Below are 21,204 nucleotides of genomic sequence, written 5' to 3'. Positions count from 1 at the left end.
AACTTACCTGGAACTTTTAACTCTTAGGAGCCTTAATTTCCCCAATGATAAGCACAAAAGGGAACAACCAGCATGCCTTAGATTGACGTTAATGAACGTATTTTATTCACAATCTCACTTCCAATAAACACATCTTCAACCAAACACAAGTCATTATATCAACAGCTGCAAATCCATTTTATAAACCTTCTGTATTAAAAAACCCCAAAGCAGGTTAACTTGCCTTGCAATAAATGTTTCAGTATTTCATGTTATTTCAAAATATCTAGTTATTCAATAACTTTCATTAAAATTTACCTAGTTAGAAAGAAATAGTTGAAATAAGCTAAAGTGATTTGTGTAGTTGGGGAGGGATTTTTTTTTTTTTTCTTTTGGGATAAGACATACCTTCCAGAGAATTGTAGTTTTATTTTAAAAAATGAACTCAGGTATTATCACTTCAAAGGTTCTGGGACTTTGGTTGCATGAAGCAAATCCTATATAATAAAAGGGTAATATGCAAATCGACCTAACGGCAGAACAGTCACTATGATGCACACTGACCACGAGGGGGTAGACACTCAACACCGGAGCTGCCCCCTTTTGGTCAGTGCACTGGGGGTGGGGGGCTGGGGGGAGGTGAGGAGCGGGCCTAAGCCTTGAGTTGGATAGCCCCTGAGGCCTCCCAGACTGCTAAAGGGCGCAGGCCTGTCTAAGGGACCCCACCCCCACCCCCAGTGCATGAATGTCCTACACTGGGCCTCTAGTTATCTATAAGTTTTTGAAATGAATTAGGGGGGTGCTTTGGGGAAGGTAAAAGAATTTTGTGGGCTTTGAATTGCTTCTGCAGCCAAACCTCTGGCCCCTTGAAAACTTCATTCATAAAACAAGGATAGTCATTTTCAATACCCCAGGGACTGGGTTGCCACCCAAATGTTGGCAAGGGACTGACAAATTCATTTGTCCATTTTTGGAATGTTTCTTTCAATTTGGGAACATTTTTCTAGCTCCCAGAAAGCACACACCTCTGAGAGGTATAAAGGCTTTCAGGTATATGAAACCTCTGTCCATCTCCCTTGGGAATGAAATACAGGTTCTAGCTGCATGATAGTCTTAAAACTAATGGTGCCAATCCTCTCTATTACCCACTCTATACTGGGACCAGGCAGGTGGTGTAACAAAAGATTTGCTTCTTTCTTGAGTTTCTCAGGATCAAGTTTCTCCCACTTGGTGAATATGTACTCCATAAGAGGACTCTCAAGTCACTGTGGGCTGGTTCCGCATCTATAGAGAGACATATGAGCAAGCCCAGTGTTAGAGACATGTGTGCATGTCTCTGAGATGTCCGGAGACATTCTGAGTAGGGTGGGTACCCTGTTAAGCCATCTCTCAGGCTCTCGTGGAAGATACTAATAAAGAAAAGGTGATTACCAAACCTTTGGTCAGTCTCAAGGTAGTTTCCTCATGGAAGGTTCCTTTAAAATCATTACTTTCCATTTTGGTTCAGTACCTGGTTCATTTATTCTAAATGTATAACTATTCTGGGAAAAGATATGTAGGCATCACTGATTTCATATAAAAGAAAAAAAAAAACCCTCACCTATCAGGTGAATTGGGAAAGATTTGATTAGCAAACGATATATATATATATATATATATATATATCCATAACAACCCCTAGTTGAAAGGAAACAGGTTTTGATTAAAAAGCAGACATTTTTGTACAGAAGGTTTAGTCAGATGGAGAAAGCAATTAGTGGGTGCGGTTAAGAACAATAAGATAGCGCCAGTATCTACAGGAGTCTTAGTAGCTTCCCTTTTTTATGATAATTTCAAGTTCTCCCAAACTAACAGTGAGAAGGGGAAACACCCTTGGAGCAACCCTATGCTTCTTATGTTTGTTTACTTTTTCTAAATCCTATTTCAGTTTCCTATAATCCCTAAAGTGGGCAGACTTCTCTATAGGACTTTTCTTACAACCTTATTTAGTAATTCTCTTGCTTTTGCTCCCAGAAACCACGAGTATATTAATTGCGATAGGTTAGAATAGCCAGGATTACACGTTCTATCAGTGACATTTCTCTGGGAGCCAATCAGGGCCATAGAGAAAATGGAGGATGATTGCTGGTTCCGCTCTGGCTGAGAGCAGCTTTTCTCCAAAGGGAGCTGGTAGAACTCCTATTCTCATTTCCCTTAAGTCAGTAGGGAGGGGTAGTGGAGGAGACAGAAGGGGAAGGAAAAGAGAAGGGAAAGAACACGTGTGGACAAGGAAGCTCAGAGAGCAAAAGATGTAGTGGATGTGCTATAGAAGGGGGAGAATGGGTTGTTAGCATTTATTCGCTTCAGGAGAGGTCAGAGATAGTCTCTAAAATTTCTCATTAATTTATTTTTTAAAAGAATTTCCCTGCTTCTCCTTAGAAGCTTCTAATTTCCATGTGAAGATATGCTTCCTATTCAGTCATTTTCATTTTGGGGCCAGCGTACTTCTAGTTTTCTTTTTTTTCCTGCAAAAAATTTATTTATTTTGGCCATTTTTCAGTTGATATTTTCAAGTTAAATCTGCCCATTTCTGTAAAGCACTTGCAAGAAAAGGCTTCCTATCAGGGGCTAATGAGGGCTGGAGTCTGGGAGGTCCTAGCCCTGGGGGCACAACTTCCCATGTTAATTACAGGTGTGTTTGTTTTTATTGTTATTGTTGTTATTTTATATTTGCAGAATCTGAGCAAGTTTTCCAGGGATGTTATGGAGTGGGTCGAAGTGTGCTGCTCTGGGTTGAGCTCCATTATGCTCACACCCCTCTTATGTGCCTCGGCTTCTCTCCCAGTTATCTAAGGCGACCTGAAGGCCTCTAGCCAGCTTGGCTCCATGAGTAGAATGCAGGCCCTGAGAGGTCCTGGGTTTGATTCAAGGTGAAGGGCATGTACCTCAGTTGCAGCTTGATCCCTGGCCCTTACTGGAGCGCCTGGGGGAGGCAACCAATCGATGTCTCTCTCATTCTCTCTCTCTGTATCTCCCCCTCCCTTCCTCTCTCTCTAAACCCATGGGGAAAATATACTCGAGTGAGGATAAATAAATAAAAAAAAATAAAAACCTCAGGAAGGGCTGGGAACGCTGGTGGACCTAACCTTATGGGCTCTCCCCGGTGGAGCCAGTCAGGTGAATTACAGTTGAGTTGGAATTTCCCTATGGGGCTCCTGCTTGGCGTGAGGAATGACCTCTGACACCTCCACAAAGATTCTTAGTTGCTTAAGAACAGGCAAGATTCAGGTCAGAAGGAGGATGTGTGCCTTCGGAGCTGAGTAAGTTCAGCTCTCACTTACACAGTGAAGGTTTTTTGCTCAGACTCTCAGAAAGCAAATCCAAATGAAAACCCAGAGTCAAAAACCAGCCACCCATGTTTCCTCTGGTCTCTCCTTAGCCTTGATTCTGTCAACACTTAACCTTAGTTGCACCTTGTGGATTTAAAAATGCAGCTGAACTAAAGTCGAACCCACTATCAAAAGCAAAGGAAGGTTCTGGATTCAAGAGACAACTTAGCCAAATGCACCTGACAGGCAGGGAACTGGAGGCCCAACGGGCCCTTTGCTGGATCCCAGCACCGGGTCTGGGTCTGCAGGGCGGTCCTGTGTGACCTTTGGAATCCTGCCACAGTAAGCCAAGTAAATAGCAATGTAAGCAGCATTCAACCCTGTGCAGAATTTTTGTGAGTTTATTGGAGCCCAACTGTCAACAGTGGTCGGAAAACAAAATCTCACTGTATTGAGGTAGTGCTCCAAGAATGGCAGGATTGCACCTGCTTTTACACATACAATCAAAAGTGGAGATGTATGTGGGTCACATGAAATCCATTGCTTAGGGAGGCAGGAGAAAGCAAAGCAGGGAAATCTCTGGGATTAGATAAAAAGTAAAATGAGAGACGTATACTGCTCTCATACAGGAGCACACAGGATAGTGAGCAATGAACTCAATAGCAATGAGCAGCTTAGCTGTGCCTGTGCTCGTAGGTGACGAGAAAAAGGAAAATTCCTTTAACAATCCAAAGGTATGTTATCACAGATGCCCAAAGACAACAGACAGGCCCAGTTAAGGTAAAGATTGACCTTTGTCAGGGAAGACACTGGCCTCGCATATGACTACACACCATAAACTGTGTTTAGGTAACAAGTTTTAATTTCAGGCTAACTTTGTGGTTAATTTCGGTCTCTGAGTTTGAAAGGCCACGATGCAGGCCTTACCTGTGCGAGTCACAGATGAGCGTGTGACTATTTGTCATTTACTCTCTCCTTCGATCACCTGTGCCCCACCTCTTGCCACCAATCATGTCCCTCCTCTGTCCCACCACAGGGGGACAAACCAGCAAGTACCTGTACGCTGGAAGCAGCTGCAGCTTCCTCGCCACCTGCGGGCCTGGCCTGCCCGCCCACTGTGCTCAACACACCAGTGCCCGTGACTTTCTTCTCTACCTGGGAGGTGGACTGCTCCAGACCTGGCTGTGTGCCCAGATTGTGCAGCTTCACGTTAAAGAAGCTGGTGGTCTTGAAGGGGCTGGAGAAGGAGCTTGTCTCCTTGGTGATAGCAGTGCAGATGCAGGGCGCCAAGGGCATCTTGAAATCCCATGAGATTGTGCTGCCCAGCAGCGGACCAGTGGAGACTGACCTGGCGCTGACCTTCTCCCTGGAGTACCCCCACTTCCTCAAGAGAAAAGGCAACAAGCTGCAGATCATGCTGCAGCAGAGGAAGTGCAATCACAACCGGACCATCCTGGGCTACAGGACACTGGCCACAGGGGCCGTCCACATTGCGGAGGTGATGCAGCGACCACCTGTGGGTGGCCAGGTGCTGAGCCTCAGCAGCAGGATCCAGGGGTCTTCCGTCACGGTGGCTGACATCTGGATCTCCTCCCTCTCCAGTCAGCCCATCGACGACAAGGATGGCAGCATGCAGGCCAGCCCCAAGGCCAAGTCCATGGATAGCCACATGGAGGGGACATCTGAAAGCTTCACTGAGCTGGACGCCAGCTACAATCTCACACACAAGCAGGACCTGGGGCAGCCCAAGAAGCAGCAGCGATGCAGGCAACAAAACTAGAAGCAGAAAGTCATGGCACTGCTTCCCAGGTCCCACATGTCAGAAGAGGTCCTGGAGTCAGATCAGGACCCTAAGGAGCATGTCCCTGAGGTGGAGGAGGACCTGGACCTTCTCTATGACACCCTTCAGCATCCCAGCGACAGTGGCCCAGACATGGAGGACGATAGCAGCATCCTCAGCAACACCAAGCCCAAGACCAGACAGTACTTTGAAGGCCTGGCACACTTCAGCTGGCAGACGGAGACGAGGAGCTTACACAATGCCCGGAGCCAGAAGGAGCCTCCTCAGCCGGCCAACATGCCCGGGAAGACCCAGGGCCCAGGCAGCAAGCTGTTCAGTGGCAGTGCCTCTGACTCGATGGCCTACAGCACCCCACCCACCAAGGTGGTCAAGAGCTGGATCTTCTCCCAATCGAGCCAGACCATCAACCACCTGGACAAAGCCATGCCGGCCAGCACCGAGGTGGAGACCACGCATAACTTCTCTGAGGGACAGTCTGAGATCGTCTGCTCTGAGCTGGAGGTCAGCTACAATGCTGCCTACAGGCATGACCTGGACGAGGATGACTTGGACCTGGAGAAACCAATAGGAAGGAGGAGGTCCACCATCAAGCAACAGAAGTACCTGCAGAGAGTTGCAGAGTGGCTGCACAGGTACCAAATGACGCTGGAGGTCCTGGACTCGGAGCAGGAGTCTGAGGAGGAAGTCCCCGATGTGGACAAGGACCTGGCCTTTCTGTTTCAGAGCGTGGTGTGCCCCATGGACAGTGGCTCAGACATGGAGGATGATGACCGTCTCCCAACCCCCCCCACCCCCCCATGCCTGAGCTCATGTCATATTCTGAAAGCCTGTCCAGCCCAGATATGGAGGAGGACGACAGAGTCCTCAGGACCCACCGGCCCAGATTATACTGTGAAAGCCTTTCAAGGGACAGTGGCTCCGACTGGGTGGCTCACAGCATGCCCAAACTTGGGGAGCAGCCGGCACAGCCTGGGGACAGCCCGGAGGCAGGGACCTCTGCCCAGGACATGATCACTAAGAGGCGCACCACCAAGACCGAGTCTCTGGTCATCCTTTCTACCAGCTCCAAGGGGAAGCAGCCCGCCCGCCGGGGCTGGAGCAGGTCCCTGAATGAGTCGGCCAACAGCCTGATCAAGGAGCGCTGCCCAGTCCCACAGAGCCAACTGCAGGTCCCCAGCAAGACTGTGTTCGACCAACTGAACCACAGCCTCATCTCCAACGATTATCTGCCCAAGAACATCATCCTCATCAACACCTCCGACAGGCAGGGGCAGTCCCTGTCGGACGTCCTGCAGCAGCACACGCGGCCCGTCGTGTGCACCGGCTCCATCGTGGATGTCCAGGAGGCCTTCAGCTCCATCATCTCCTGGATACAAAGATACCGCAACTGCAATACCGAGGCCACCATGCCAGTGAAGATCGCGGTGGCGGGGGATCAGCACTACTTCAGCACCGTGCTGCGGGTCTTTGTGGAGCTGCTGTCCCACAAGGCCCCGGACTGGCTGGACTATATGTGCTTCCTGGTCATCCCACTGGGTTCCCACCCCTTGGCAAGGTACCTGGGCTCCGTGGATTGCCGCTACCACAAACTCTTACGGGACTTGGCCTGGTGGGAACTGTTCTACCACCTGGAGGCCCAGGATGCTGTGCAGAACATTGTGTTGAAAATCAGAGAGTACCTCACAGGGGCCAACTGTGTCCTCCAGCTGCCCATCGCAGAGGCCATGCTCATCTCTAAGCCGAAGAGCCCGGACCAGCTGTCCTCGCAGAAGTTCATTCCCTTTGTGGGGGCAGTAAAAGTTGGAAGAGTGGAGCCAATTCCAGCCACGTCAGGAGACTCAGCTGAAGCCGTCCCCTCATGCTCCAATGTGCTTCTGTCCACCGCCAGGGAGGCCACACACAAGCTAATTTCCTTGTCGTCAGTGAGTGGGGGCCTGTCCTCCCCCGGCCAGAGTGTGGGTGCTGAGCTGATGGAGCTGCAGGTGGATTACTGGACGGCAGCCCAGCCCACAAACAGGAAGAGGAGCGGGGAGAAGGAAGACCTGCCTGCCACCAAAAACACACTCCGGTGCACCTTCCGGTCTCTCCAGGTCAGCAGGCTGCCCAGCAGCAGCGAGGCTGCAGCCACGCCCACAATGGCCATGACTGTGATCACCAAGGAGAAGGAAAAGAAGGTGATGTTTTTGTCGCAGAAGGACAAAGGCACGGACTTGGAGCCCAACAGGCAGTGCATCCAGGGCATCGGCCGCTTGGTCTGCTCAGCCAAGAACCAGGAGCACAGGCAGCAGGTCCTCATTGACGGCGTGGAGTGGAACGACGTGACGTTCTTCCAGCTGGCAGCCCAGTGGTCCTCCCACGTCAAGCACTTCCCAGTCTGCATCTTCGAACACAACAATTCCACCTTCTAGCCCTGCCCCTCCCCCTGCCCTTCATTCTGCCTGGGCCAAGCCCAGGAGGACCCAGCTGCTTTCTGTGAACAGTTCATTTTACTATAGACACAGACCCTGGAAACACAGAGAAACTGTTTTGAGTTTGAATGCGCTCACAGCCTGGAACCTAAGGGAGTTGGCCTCACTCAGACCCCCAAATGCTCTGTTTAATAACCAGAAAGCTCCGGCAGGTGGGAGGTCAGGAGATGATAGTTGAGATGGAGAATCATGGAAGGTGTGTTTTGGCCTCAAGATCCCCAGCACTGTCAGTGAGAAGGGTTGTGGCCTTGGAGACCTGCCCTTCCTGGAAACCAGGGCTCAGCTTAACCATGGGCGAGGGCACCAGCTTGTGCCCAGACTCAGAGCTGGGCGGCCAGAGGCAAAGGGCTGGCCTCCCATTGGGGCATCCGGAGCACAACATGGAGGCCAGCCAGCCCAGCCTTGGACACCAGCTGCCAACCAACCAAGTGGCCCCAGCACCATCCACTTATGGTTCCCAACGAACTCCGGTCTCACAGGGCGACATAACAAAAAGGAGCTGTACGGTGCAGATCACACAGGCACACGGGGTGGAAACACCGGTGCCCTCCTTGCTGAGCAGCGACCCACCTTCGTCCCTACCTCTTCAGGTTACCACAGAACATTTGCTGCCACCCAACAGCTGTACCAACTATTTACAAGGTGAGCAACCTGCCCCTCCACAGCACAGTGGTCATTTGGCCCCTTGCTGGCTGTGAACTCTCAGATCACTGCATCCCTCTGAGTGTTTGTTTCTAAGAACATGAGATGAATCAAGTAGCAACCTCATAAGGTTTTTGTATGGACACTGTAGAGTGCTCCCCTAAAGCTGTCTCTGGGTGCCCAGATAGGGGATAGTTCTGCAGCAGGGCTGTGGTTGTGCTAATTGGTCCTTTCTCTTACTCATATGTGATGCTTTCGGGACCCAGGTCTAAGCTCTTTTCTCATGTCATAAAGAGACTGGAGGTTCTGTTATGGGTCCCTGTCCTGGCTGAAGCCAGAGCAGAAACCCCAGGGCTGAGCAGTGGGGCCCAGGGTCACCCAACTATCTGTGATTGGGCTGGTTTGGGCTCATTCATTCATCAAATATATCAGAATCTTCCAGGTACAGACAAGTCTCTAGGCACTGACCATTATCCAGTGCACAGAGCAAACCCCAAGCCTGTACCATAGAGCTTCCCTCTAGTCGGCAGCGATACAGTCACAGTAGGCTGCACAGGCTCAGAGTGTCCACAGGACAGCCGATGTGATATCCTCCCGGCTTCCTCTCCCTATGGCTGCATCTTCCCGTATTGTGAAGAGGAAGGCGAACCTCTGTTCCAGCAGAAAACGTGAGTCGGTTTTGGATCAGAGCCATGAGGGGAGTATGGAGAGTGTGAATTCAAGGTGCTGGCAGAACCCTGTATCCCACACATGGTGGGATTTCTGCAAGAGGGCAGAGGTCTGAGGGCTCCTCCTAGAAAAAGGACAAGAGTCAGAGAGCTGTGCATGTGGATTCGGGTGGTGTGGGAGAGGAGTGGGAGCTCAGTGGTGAGTCAGCCTCTCAGAAAATTCATAGTCTTCCAATCCTAATCCAAGTCTGCCTGCACCCCTAATCAGGGATCATGCTCACTAATTTGGTAGGACCTCCTTAGGGCCAGCTTGGCAAGTGTACCCAGCCCTGAGGGAGTTGAGTTTCAGTGGGAGGCGAAGAACCCCACAGGGAGGCTAGTGAATTAGGCAGCAGGTAGGCGCAGGAGCCAAAGTTTGAGGTGATAGGAAGGCCCTGGGAAGTCGAGGATGGAGACAGAGTTCATTTGTTCGCTCATTGCTCAGCGATTTCTGGAGCACCTACTGTGTGCTAATGAGTGACATGAGCAGAGTGGACACCAACCCTCCCTGGCCTGATGGAGTTGACATTTCCGTGGGAAGGCATCAGAGGGGTCTGGAACACTGAGAGAGCATGTCAGATTCCCCTGATGAAGGGGACAGGTGGTTCCCTCATTGATCCAGACTCTCAGTTATGAGGGCTTTCTGCTAGCCACTCTTGGGAGACCAGGCACGTCTCTGCCAGGACTGCCAGGTTGAAGGTGGACAAGGAGTAGGTCTGGCTTCTGGACGGGCAGGAACAGCAGGCACACGACCCCAGACTCTCTGAGTGGTGCTCTGGGAGGGCCGTGTGGAAGGAAAGGCCAGGCCTCAGACTCTGCTTTCAACTTATCTCTCTCCCCAGGGCCATCTCCTGCATCCTGGGCATCAGGCTGGACCAGCACCGCCAGAATTTCCCAGCCTGATGATGCTGTTGGCTTCCATACAGCTCAACTTTCCAGTCTCCTACCTGCCAAAGCAGGCCCAGTGCCTCCATTCACAGCGGGAGCACCTGAGCCCACTGAGGCCGAGACAGGAGGAGGAGGAGGCCTTTGGGGGGTGGTGTGGGGGAGTGTGCCTTTGGAAGGCACACAAAAGGCAGTGAGGGTGGTAACATGTCCTCTTCTTGCATCTACAGAACCAGCTCCAGAGCAACATGAGGAAAACCTTCAAGAGGCAACACCACCCTAGTGGCTTCTCCAGAGCTAGAGCCGGATCCAGGCCCAGCTTTCACTGAACTTCAAGAGGCAGAAGAACCACCTGCAGCATTGGAGCAACTCACCCCAGTTCCTGCGCGGCCTGTGGTGTCAGATCCCGGGCCACAGCGCGTGTCAGCGGCCACGGCAGAGAGGCCTCTCCCCCTACCCCCATTTAGATGCAGTGTTAGAAGCTTTCTGTTCATGTTACCTATACTTATACTTTTACTATATTTTTATGATATTTAATAACATACAGTGTACTGTAGAGAACATTTACTGAAATACTCCCAAATATTACCTTAATTTAGACTCTATAAAATTTAACCCTATAAACCCTCAAAGCTATGAGCAAGTCTGTTTTTCTGGACCCTGACCCACTCAGGGAGAACTGTCCTCACCTTCTCCACCTGCCCTTCCTGGAGCCAGGACTCTGCTTCCCAGGGAGCTGGCTCCACCCTGTGCCCAGACTCAGAGCTGGGTAGCCAGAGGCCAAGGGCTGGCCTCCCATTGGGGGCATCCTATGCTCATTATGGAGGCCTGTCAACCCAGCCCTGAGCCTCAGCCGTCAGCCAGCCAAGTGGCCCCAGCATCACTCACTCTGGATTCCAAATATTCTTGACCCTCAGAAGGCAAATATATATACATATATCTGTACTATACAAACACCCAGGAACATGGATTAGATAAACTGGTCAAATCCTTGGTGAGTAGCTTCCTGGGCAGTGTCCCCACCTTGATCCCTCCCACCCTTCTGTGTTAATACAGAACATGTGCTACTAACCAATGTGTGTGGGACCCACCATGTACCAGGTGAGCCCTGCCCCTCCACAGAACCGTGGTTACTCAGCCACCTGCTGCTGTGAGTCTTCAGGTCACTGCACCTCTCTGAGTATTTGCTTCTCTGAACATTGGGAGAGCCTAGGCCCAGCCTCATAGGGTTATTGGGAGGGAGGCCCCCTTAGAAAAGGCCTGCTGGGAACCTGGACTCTGGAGAGGTGTGCTGGAGGGGGTGTGGTTGTTCCTATTGGCCATTTTCTCTTCTTAAAGAAGCTTCTGCCTTATTTGTGATTCTCAGGCCTTAGGCTAAGCTGTTTTCTCTTTTGATAAAGACATTGGAGATTCCATTAGGGATCCCTGTCCTGGGTGAAGCCAGATCAGAAATCCCAGGGGTGAGCAGGGGGACCCCAGGCTCACCCAGCCTTCTGAGATGGGGGTGGTTTGGGCTCATTCATTCAGCTAATGCGCTGCCCCCAGGACCGCACTCCAGCGCTTCCTTCTAGTCAGGAGGGATTCAGTCACACTGGGCTGCTCAGGCAGGTAGCGTCCACGGGACAGTCGGTGTGACTTCTTCCTGAAAGTATCGCTGATCTACATGTATTGTGAAGCAGAAAGTGGATCTCTGGACCAGCAGAAAAAGTGAATGGGCTTTGGATCAGAGCCTTAAGGGGAGTATGGGGACTGTGACTTGGAGAAGGTGGCCACACTCAGGATCCCACATATGGTGGGATTTCTGCAAGAGCGCAGTGTTCTGAGGGCTTCTGCTAGAAAAAAGGGCAGGAGTCAGAGAGCTGTGCATGTGGAGTGGGTGGTGTGGGTGAGGAGGAGGGGATGTGGCTGCCCACACAGAGAAGACCTCCCAGAGGCTGGGCTTAGGCAGGAGCACAGAGCCGCTCAGGTCAGTGCCCAGGGCCTGCAGTAGGAGGACTTCCTGGGGAGGGGGCTTGAACTGGGACTTCAGGGATGGAGATGGGAGGTCCCATCCTTGGAAGGCACACAAAGGCAGTCATGGTGGTAACATGTTCTCCTCTTGGATCTACAGAAGCAGCTCCAGAGCAAGATCCAGAAACACTTGAAGAGGAAAGGCCAATCTGGTCCCCTCTCCTGAGCCAGAGCAGGCTCCAGGCACAGCCGTCACTGAACTTCCAGATGTGGACCCACCTGCAGCTTGTGAGCCACTCACCTCAGCTCCTTCGAAACCTCTGGTCCTGATCCTGGGCCACAGCGTGTGTCCGCTGCCATGGCAGAGAGGGCTCCCTCCCCTCCTTTATATGAAGTTTTAAAATATTTGTGTTTATCATATACATGTTTATAACTTTACTGTATTTTTCTCATACTATTCAGTAACCTAGAGTCTATTTTTTTAAAAAAATATAATTAAATACTCTTAAATAGAAACTTAATTTAAATTCTATAAAATTTAACTCTGCAATCCTTCAGAGCCTTGAGCAAGTCTGTGTCTTCTACGCCTGTGTCGTGTTACTATGAGTCATAGGTTGGGAAGAATTAGTCTCTCAGGAGCCATCTGCTCTAAGGATGTGACGTTCTTGAGGGCCAGGACAATGGGACTTTGGGGGAAATTGACTGAGGAGCTTTGGAGCAAGGACCCTTTAAGTCAGGGCTGCCCCTGGGAACCCACATTTCATTTAACTTCATCTGCCCCCATCACATGGACAAAGCACGGCGTTAAGCGCCCCCTGGCCTCCACGTTGCAGAATGCTGCAGGGTTTAACCAGCAGCAGGCAGTTCCTGAACCCTGACTGCCACCTGCACCTGGACAGAAACTCCACCTGCTCCACGCGCACTGAGCAGCATTCTGAGCATCTCCTCTGTTGGCCCACAGCACTGAAGAGGGGACAGGGAATGTCCCAGGGCCCGAGGTACACACTCATCTCCTCCACAGGCACCGCTTCCAAATCTCAGGGGTCAGAGCCTCTCTCTGCCCTCAGACCCTAGGCTCTGGTTCAGCTGGGCTTTTTCCTGAGGCTCTTCTGTCTCACCAGAGCCCAGCGGCCATTCTTTCTCACGCCCCAAGGCTGAACAAGGTTGTGGAGGCAACCTGGCTTCCCCTTTTACATCAATCCTCTTTGGTGCTCTGAACACCCCTGGTGAGGATGGACTACAGCCTTGTACGGCACCCGCCATCGCACAAGCTACACTGTGTCAGGACAAATGGGTATTCACTGTGGACCACACCCAGGGTCCCTGCTCTCAAGGAGATCTGCCCTGTAGGTTGACACAGAGAGAAAGGAAATTTGAACGGAGTCTGATGAGACCTACCACTGGCCCTGAGGACCATAAGCACTGAGAATGTGAGCCCATCGCAGGGACATTGCACTGGCTCTCTTTAGGATGGAGATTTCTAAACCAGAAAGATGAATAAGTATTTGTCTACCCTCTTCATCCTGATTTCACAATGGCAGCCGATGAAGGCTTGTGAAATTAAATGAGGTCTGGAAATCAGGGGGGCGGGTCTACCTTAGAGGTCCATGGTGATGGCAGTGCACTTGCGCGCACTAGCAATGGGCCTGGAGATGCAGCCGCCTGCCTTCGTGGAGCGTCTCCTTACCTTGGAAGCTCAGAACTGTGTTTTCAACAGAAGCTGTTTCCTATTTCAAATAACACTTTTCATTTTTGCTCTACTTGGCATGGTCCTTTCCTAAGTTTCACAGCCATCCTACAAACTGGGGGCAGAGGGTGTTAGAAGTGAGTGGTGGGGGCTGGAGGGAACTGGGAGGAGAAAAACGGGGGAGACAGGAGGGCAGGGCCAGGGCCTGGTATGGGACGACTGTGCTAGTGACCTATTGCTGAGAGTTACCCCACACTAGAGACTTAAGCAACACACACTTATTAGCTCACACGTCTGTTACGAGGAATCCCGCAGGGCTCAGCTGGGACTACTGTGGTCTCACCTGAGGCAGGATCTGTGTCACTGAGGGTCTGAACTCACTCGGGGGGGGGGGGCCTTTGGGATTCAGTTTGGATGGAAGGCTTGACTTCCTCTCTATCTGTTGGTCTCATTCAGTGCCAGGCCATGTGGGTCTCTCCAGATAGCAACTCACAGCACAGAGGCTAATTCCTCAGTGTGGAGAGAGAGAGAGAGAGAGAGAGAGAGAGAGAGAGAGAGAGAGAGAGAGAGAGAACACAGGTCAGAGTGAGCAAGTGGGTAGGCACTGAATATTTAAAAAATTTTTCAGGGTGGGAAGAGACCAACCAAAGAACTTGTATGCATATATGCATAACCCAGGGACACGGAGAGTAGGGTGGTGAGGGCCTATTGTCTTCACCAATAGTGTGGGGGACAGGGATTGTCTAGAAGTGGTCAATTGGGAAAAAAGGGGACATATGTAACACTTTCAACAATAAAGATTAAAAAAATAAATAAAATGAATTTGCTTTAAAATTGTTATTCTCCCCCCCCCCAAATTGACTGGAGGCAGAGAGAGGGAAAGAGAGAGAGAGAGAGAGAGAGAGAGAGAGAGAGAGAGAGAGAGAGAGACATCAATGTGTGAGAGAAGCATCAATTGGTTGCCTCCTGTATGCACCCCGATAGGGATCAAACCCACAACCTAGGTATGTGCCCTGACCAGGAACCGAACAGCAATCCTTCAGTGCACAGGATGATGCTCAACCACTCTGGCTGGGTCAGGCACTGACTTTTAGAACCAAATCATGGAGGTCGAGTTGGATCCCTTTGCCATCTTCTATGGAGTCACTACTGACACCCACACTTACGGGGAGGGCACACATTCACACCACACGATGAAGGTGCAGACCATGGGGAGTCACTGAGGAGGGAACTGGTGACCCGAGAGGTCCATGCCTTGCCCAGGATCCCAGATGGTCAGGATGCAGAGCCTGAGATAAACCCAGCTGTGTCCTCAAAGGTGAGGTCCTAGGTGCCCCCAGGTTTCCTCAGGGCTCTGGAAAAGGCTGTGCTGGTGGAATCGTGTACAGACATGGAGATGGCATGGGGGAGACGGTGTGCACTCGCAGACTAGACAGTATTTGCTTGAAAAGGCGCCCAGATCTGGAATCACGAAGGTGCACCTCTGTCCACAAACCACCCACAGTGGACAAAGCTGAGCCCTTTATGCTGAGCTCATGCTTAAGTAGTTGTGGATCACACCCTCATTGGATAACTGGGAAACTGAATCCCGTAGTCAAGCAGGGATTGGCCCAGGTACATGACATTCAGAGTCCAGAGTTCAGGAATGCTCAGGCCTTCCAGGCCAAGGCTCCCACCTCCCCACAGAGTTGGTCTGGAAATTAGAAATCCTGACACACTGGGCAGCTCCTGCCTGTTCCTCCCTATGTGGAGGCCGTTTTCTTGTGGGATCCAGAAAGCGGGCACTGGCACGTACACACACACACACACACACACACACACACACACACACACACACTCTAGATGTGATGAGCTTGGGTGAGATTAGAAGAAAAGCAGACACAGAGGAGGTGACAACAGGAAGGAAAAAGAGGTTGGAGGCACGACCTACATGTCACTGTTCTCCTACTTTACAGCTCCTCCCCCACAGGAGCCTGAACAGCCCTAAGAAGCAGTTGCTCCATAACCCACTGTGCAGGCAGGAGAGAGATGGGCCTGACAGGCGCAATGACTTATCCAGGATCAAGAAGAGGTAAGAATGAGGGTTTGAGCCGTAACCGGTTTGGCTCAGTGGATGGAGCATCGGCCTGCGGACTGAAAGGTCCCGGGTTCGATTCCAGTCAGGGGCATGTACCTGGGTTGCGGGCACATCCCCAGTAGGAGATGTGCAGGAGGCAGCTGATCAGTGTTTCTCTCTCATTGATGTTTCTAGCTCTCTATCTTTCTACCTTCCTCTCTGTAAAAAATCAATAAAATATATTTTTTTTTTAAAAAAAAAGAATGAGGGTTTGAGTCTGAACCAAGGTCGGCTTCCTCAAGTCTGGGACCCTGGCTGCACCCAGAGCTTCTAGGGGGCTGGGCAGAGGGCTGTGCTGGTGCCACTGTGTAATGATAAGGTGTTTCATGGAGAAGAGGGGTCTGCAGACAGCAGCCCACAGGACTACTTGCATAGCTGTCATGAGATGAGTGGACTCAGGGATGACAATCCCAGGTATGAGGTCACTATCCAACAGGACTTGCAACCCCCGTAACCAGGCAACCACATTTTAGCCCGCCAGGCAGCTCACTTGCCAAGAGGCATTTGCCAGAGCAAGATGTTTACTTGTTGTGCTCCCCGTGATTGGTTCTCTCGCTTCCGGAGACCCCGCAGTGAGAGCTTTTTTGGACGGCTTCGACGTTTGCTCAACCGTCGTCCCCGACGTATCTATCCACTTCCTAGCTTTTGGTCTCAGGTAACACAAGGTGACCGTGGTCAGACCCATTCAGGCCAGGCCACCTCTGTGCGCCATCCCTGTGCAGCCCACATCCCCTCCCCTTCATGTGTGGGGAAGAGGGACCAGAAGGGAGAAGCCTGGGGTGGGAACAGCTTTCGGGGCAGTGGATCACCTAGGGGTCCTGCTGTGATCAGACCCCAGGACAGGGCAGGCAGGTGGAGGTGGGGTTCCAGAGGGGTCCCTTATCTGTGCCAATGGGAACCCTAGCCCTCAGACTGTCACCCCTTTTCCTCCACAGTGGAGGTCTGAGTGCATCACGATGTGTGTGTCTGGAATTGAGGGTCACATGGGTTACAGAACCAGCAAAACAGGGCTCAGAGGCTTTTCTCCTGGTGACTGGGAACTGTCTTTACAGTTCCCATTTCCAGTCCTGAGCTCCGAAGAGGAGAACGGAGAGGAGCTGACTGATGGAATCCTCAACTTCATGCCCGTGGAGGAGGCACAGTGGCCCCATACACCTTCCAGCGTGCAGCATGGCTGCAGGGTGAGTGCAGGTGCTGAGGTGACCCAGACTCCAGGGTCCATGTAGTCAAAGGGAGCCCTGGGTTCCAGAAGCTGCCCTGCTACTCCCCTAGGTCCCTCCTAGAGTCCAATTTCCAAAGGAATCTGGGGCCCGTATCCTCCCCACAACCCACTCTCACTGTCCAGCCCCTTTCAGATGAGATGCAAAGTCACTGCCCACAAAGTTTTAGGAATATCAGAAGAGAGACTTTGCTCCATTTCACGTCATGCTCAGTAAGAGTATTTGTGCATTTTTCTATAGACTCCACACCCCCCCCCCTTTTTAAATATATATGTCACTGATTTTTTTTTTTTACAGGGAGGAAGGGAGAGGGATAGAGAGCCAGAAACATCGATGAGAGAGAAACATTGATCAGCTGCCTCCTGCACACTCCCCACTGGGGAGGTGCCCCCAACCAAGGCACATTCTCAGGCCAGAATCGAACCTAGAACCCTTCAGTCCACAGGCCGACATTCCATCCACTGAACCAAACTGGCCAGGGCCAGACTATCCCTTTTTAATGCCCATCTCCATATGTCCATGTTGGCTTGACAATCCTTACACACCTTCTCCCACTCTTACACATCATCATGATTAATAGGGATGCTTTTCCCAAAAGGACATGGCGCTCAAGGTACCAAGTCTGTTGCTTTGCCATTTGCTGCCCTGAGGACCACATCCCTGTGGCCCCTCCAGGTCAGGGGTTGGGGCCTCCCTGGGCTGCACAACATACCAGGAGGGGTACCTGTTGTCAGGGCTGGCTATCTAGCTGTTCACTGCTGTGGGACCTGGACGTGATCCCCTCCTGTTGTCATGTCAACAGTGCTGCCCTGAACACCCCACTTGTCCTAATATCCAGACCCTCTCACCCCAGGAAAATCCTCTGTGTTCCCATCTTAGAGTGGGATGTTCTGTCAGAAATCCCAGGGTGACCTTGTTAACACAGGGAGGTGCTGTCCATCCTCTGCTAAGAAATGACTAAGACACCAATGTGTCTCATTATAACTCACCTCCAAGTCTACGTTGCCTGCCGAGAACTTTTTCTCTTGTCCATGTAGAAAACATGGAAACCTGTGCAGAAATTTTATGAGTTTATTTGAGCCCCAGTGTAGACAATTGCGGTGAAACAAAATCTCAACCGAAGGAGATAATAATGCTCTGGAGAATGGCAGCTGTGCACCTCATTTTATACATTACAATCAAAAGTGGAGACTTGTGTGGGTCCCATGAAGTGCATTGTTGATAGATGAGGGAAGCAGGAGAAAGCACAGCAGGGAAACTTCTGTCATTGGATAAAAGGTAAAATGATAGACACACACTTCATTCACTTAGGTGTGTGCAGGGTAGTTAACAGTTAACAGTGAACTCGGTAACAATGAGAGATGTGTGGTCTCTGCAGAGAGCAGAGCGGTGCCTGTGCTTTGACGAGTCTGAATAAAAAGGAAAATTACTTTGACATTCCAAAAATATGTTGTTACTAGTGGCCTGGTGAACGAAATTCATGCATATTAAAAGGGAATTAATTAGAGGCAATATTTTAATATTGCTATTTGCCCTTTCTCTATAATAGAAGTGTCAGAGATGAAAGAAAATTAGTAAAATGTATATGAAAATCTCCCTCCTATCACAGTCTGGGGCGTGCCGCGGGACCCAGAGTCAAGTCCCCGCCCACCCAAGTCAAGTGCACGCCTGCAAATTGTGTAAGACCCAGACCCAGCTGGCCCTACTCCTGTCAAGCCCCAGAGGGCAGGGGGTGCAACCTTAGGTCCCCTATCAAACCCCACCAGGTGGGGGGCATGGCCTCAGGTCCCCTGGTGCAGCCTCAGGTCCCCCGGCCTGGTGCCGGGGTGGCAGACACGGTCTCAGGTCCCCCGTCAAGCCCTGCCGGGCGAGGGGCGCAGCCTCAGGTCCCCCAGCACGATGGCGTGAGGGCACAAGGGCATGACTACCATTAGCATATTAGCTCTTTCTTTATAGGAGAGATTCAAAAAGACAATAGACAGGCTCAGTTAAGATAAAGATTGACCTTTTTCAGGGAAGATGACAGCCTAGGACACCACTGCTTTGAGTTAAAAAACAACCAAACACTTTAATTTCAGACCATCCTTTGTGGTTACTTTAGGTCTCTAAGTATGCAAGGCCGCCAGGTTAGCAAGAGGTCCCTGCAATCACTCCTGCCCCACCTCTTCCACCAATCACTGAGTGCTTGGGGTTTGGTCTGAGCTGCAGCCCCCAACCCACCTGGCAGTTTCTGAGCTGCCTCTGATGGCATGTCCCCCTCTCCCAACACAGGATAGAAATCAGACCCCCATCTCGGGACCCGCGGGCCTGGACAGCATGCCCGCCGCACTCAACACACAGGTGCCCCTGAACTTGTTTTCCACCTGGGAGGTGCAATGCTCCAGCCCCACCTGCCTGCCCAGGCTGTGTAGCCTCAGCTTAACCAAGCTGCTCATCTACAAGAAGCTGGAGAAGGAGCTCAGCGCTGTGGTGATCAGTGTAAAAATACAGGGCTCCAAAATGATCTTGAGGTCAGACGAGATTCTGCTGCCCCCTAGTGGTCATGTGAAGACCGACCTGGCACTGACCTTCTCCTTTCAGTATCCTCACAACCTAAACAGAGCAACAAACAAGCTGGAGATCCTGCTGCAGAAGAAGCAGCGTATTAACAACCAGATCATCCCGGGTTACCAGACGCTTGCCATGGGCACCATCGAAATGGCTGAAGTAATGCAGCGACCCCTCGAGGGTGGCCGGATGCTGAGCCTCCATAGCACCATCACGGAGGCCCCGGCCCCAGTGGCTGAGGTCAACATCGCCTCCCTGTCCAGCCAGCCCATCGACCCCGAGGACAGCACCCAGCGGGCCGGCCCCAAGCCCAAGTCCCGGCTTCATTATTCAGAGATGGAATATGAAGTATTCTTGGATCAGCAGGGCAACTCTGATCCCGAGCATGGCCAGGACCAAGAGGAGGAGGACTTCGACTTTGAGGAGCCCAAAATGCTGCGCCAAAGGCTAGGAAGATCGCCACTGACCATCAGGCAGCAAGATGCCAACGATAAAGTTGGGGCGTGGCTGCGCAGGTTCCCAGAGTGGGAGGAAGACCTGGACCTGCAGCAGGAGTGTTTGGAGAATGTCTTTGCGGTGGAGGACTTGGATCTGTTGTACGATTCAATACAGAACACTGACAGTGGCCCATGAGTGTCCTCAGGACCCCAAAACTGCTACTGAGAAAGGCTCTCACCATCAACACCTGCCTTTCCTGGAAGACAGGACTCTGCTTCCCGGGGAGTCCACTTCCTTGTGTGCCCGACTCAGTGCTGGCCTCCCATGGGGGCACCTGACAGAACACGGAGGCCGGTCAGCCAGTCCTGGGCCCAGCTGCCAACCAGCCCAGTGGCGCCAGCACTACCCTCTCGTGGTGTCCAATACACTCCATCCTCACGAGGCAGAACAGAAGAGAAAAACCAAGGACCAGTGTGGTACTGACCACCTGGGCACACTGACTGGAAAGACTGGGCAAATACCAGCTGCCCACCTTCGTGGGCAGGGACCCCGCATTTGTCACCACCTTCCCGTGCTGTTATAGAGCATTTGCTACAACAGGTGTGGGACCAGCCATGTACCAGGTGAGTCCCTGCCCCTGCACAGCACAGTGGTCAATTGGCCACCTGTTTGCTGTGAATCTTCAGGTCACTGCATGTCTCTAAGTGATTGTTCCCCCGAATGTGAGGCCCAATAGGGTTATTGTAGGTTCTCAGTGGGGTGCCTCTGGGTGCCTGGACAGTGGAGAGGTCTGCTGGAGGGGCTGTGTTTGAGCCAATTGGTCATTTTCTCTTGCTGTTGACAAAGTCTCTGCCAAATTTGTGATTCTCCTCAGGGCCCAGGGCTAAGCACTCGTCTCATTGGATAAAGAGATTGGAGATTCCATTATTGGTCCTGGTCCTGGATGAAGCCAGATCTGAAACCCCAGGGTTCAGCTATCTGAGATGGGGCAGGTTTGGGCTCATTCACTCAGCAAATATAGGAGAAGCCCTGCCAGGTATAGACATATCTCTAGGCACTGCCCATAATCCAGTGCAGAGCAGACCCCAAGCTTCTGCACCTCAGAGCTTCCTTCTAGTCGGGAGCGATTCAGTCACACTAGGCTGCACAGGCTCATAGTGTCCACAGGAAAGCTGATGTGACGTCCTCCTGGCCTCTACCGATGCCTGCATCTTCCCGTATTGTGAAGAGGATGGTGGACCTCTGCTCCAGCAGAAAATGTGATTTGGCTTTGGATCAGAGCCGTGAGGGGAGTATGGGGCCTGAATTCAAGGTGCTGGCAGAACCCTGGATCCCACTCATGCTGGGATCTCTGCAAGAGGGCAGAGGTCTGAGGGCTTCTCCTAGGAAAAAGGGCAGGACTCAGAGAGCTGTGCATGTGGATATGGGTGGTGTGGGCGAGTGGGGAGGTCAGTGG

General features: G+C 51.5%; 1 protein-coding gene across 1 annotated transcript; it reads left to right on the top strand.

The window, feature by feature from the left end:
• Positions 1-4,548: 4,548 nt before the first annotated feature.
• On the top strand, positions 4,549-7,496 carry LOC132219394 (phosphofurin acidic cluster sorting protein 2-like). Its single transcript, XM_059671743.1, is given in 2 exon segments — positions 4,549-5,454; positions 6,045-7,496. Coding segments are annotated over 2 exon segments (2,343 nt in total). The 5' UTR covers positions 4,549-4,563.
• Positions 7,497-21,204: the final 13,708 nt, after the last annotated feature.

Source organism: Myotis daubentonii, chromosome 16, assembly GCF_963259705.1.
Source record: "Myotis daubentonii chromosome 16, mMyoDau2.1, whole genome shotgun sequence".
NCBI lineage: Eukaryota > Metazoa > Chordata > Mammalia > Chiroptera > Vespertilionidae > Myotis > Myotis daubentonii.
Note: the sequence above shows the minus strand (reverse complement) of the source record. Positions and strands in the feature narration are given on the sequence as shown.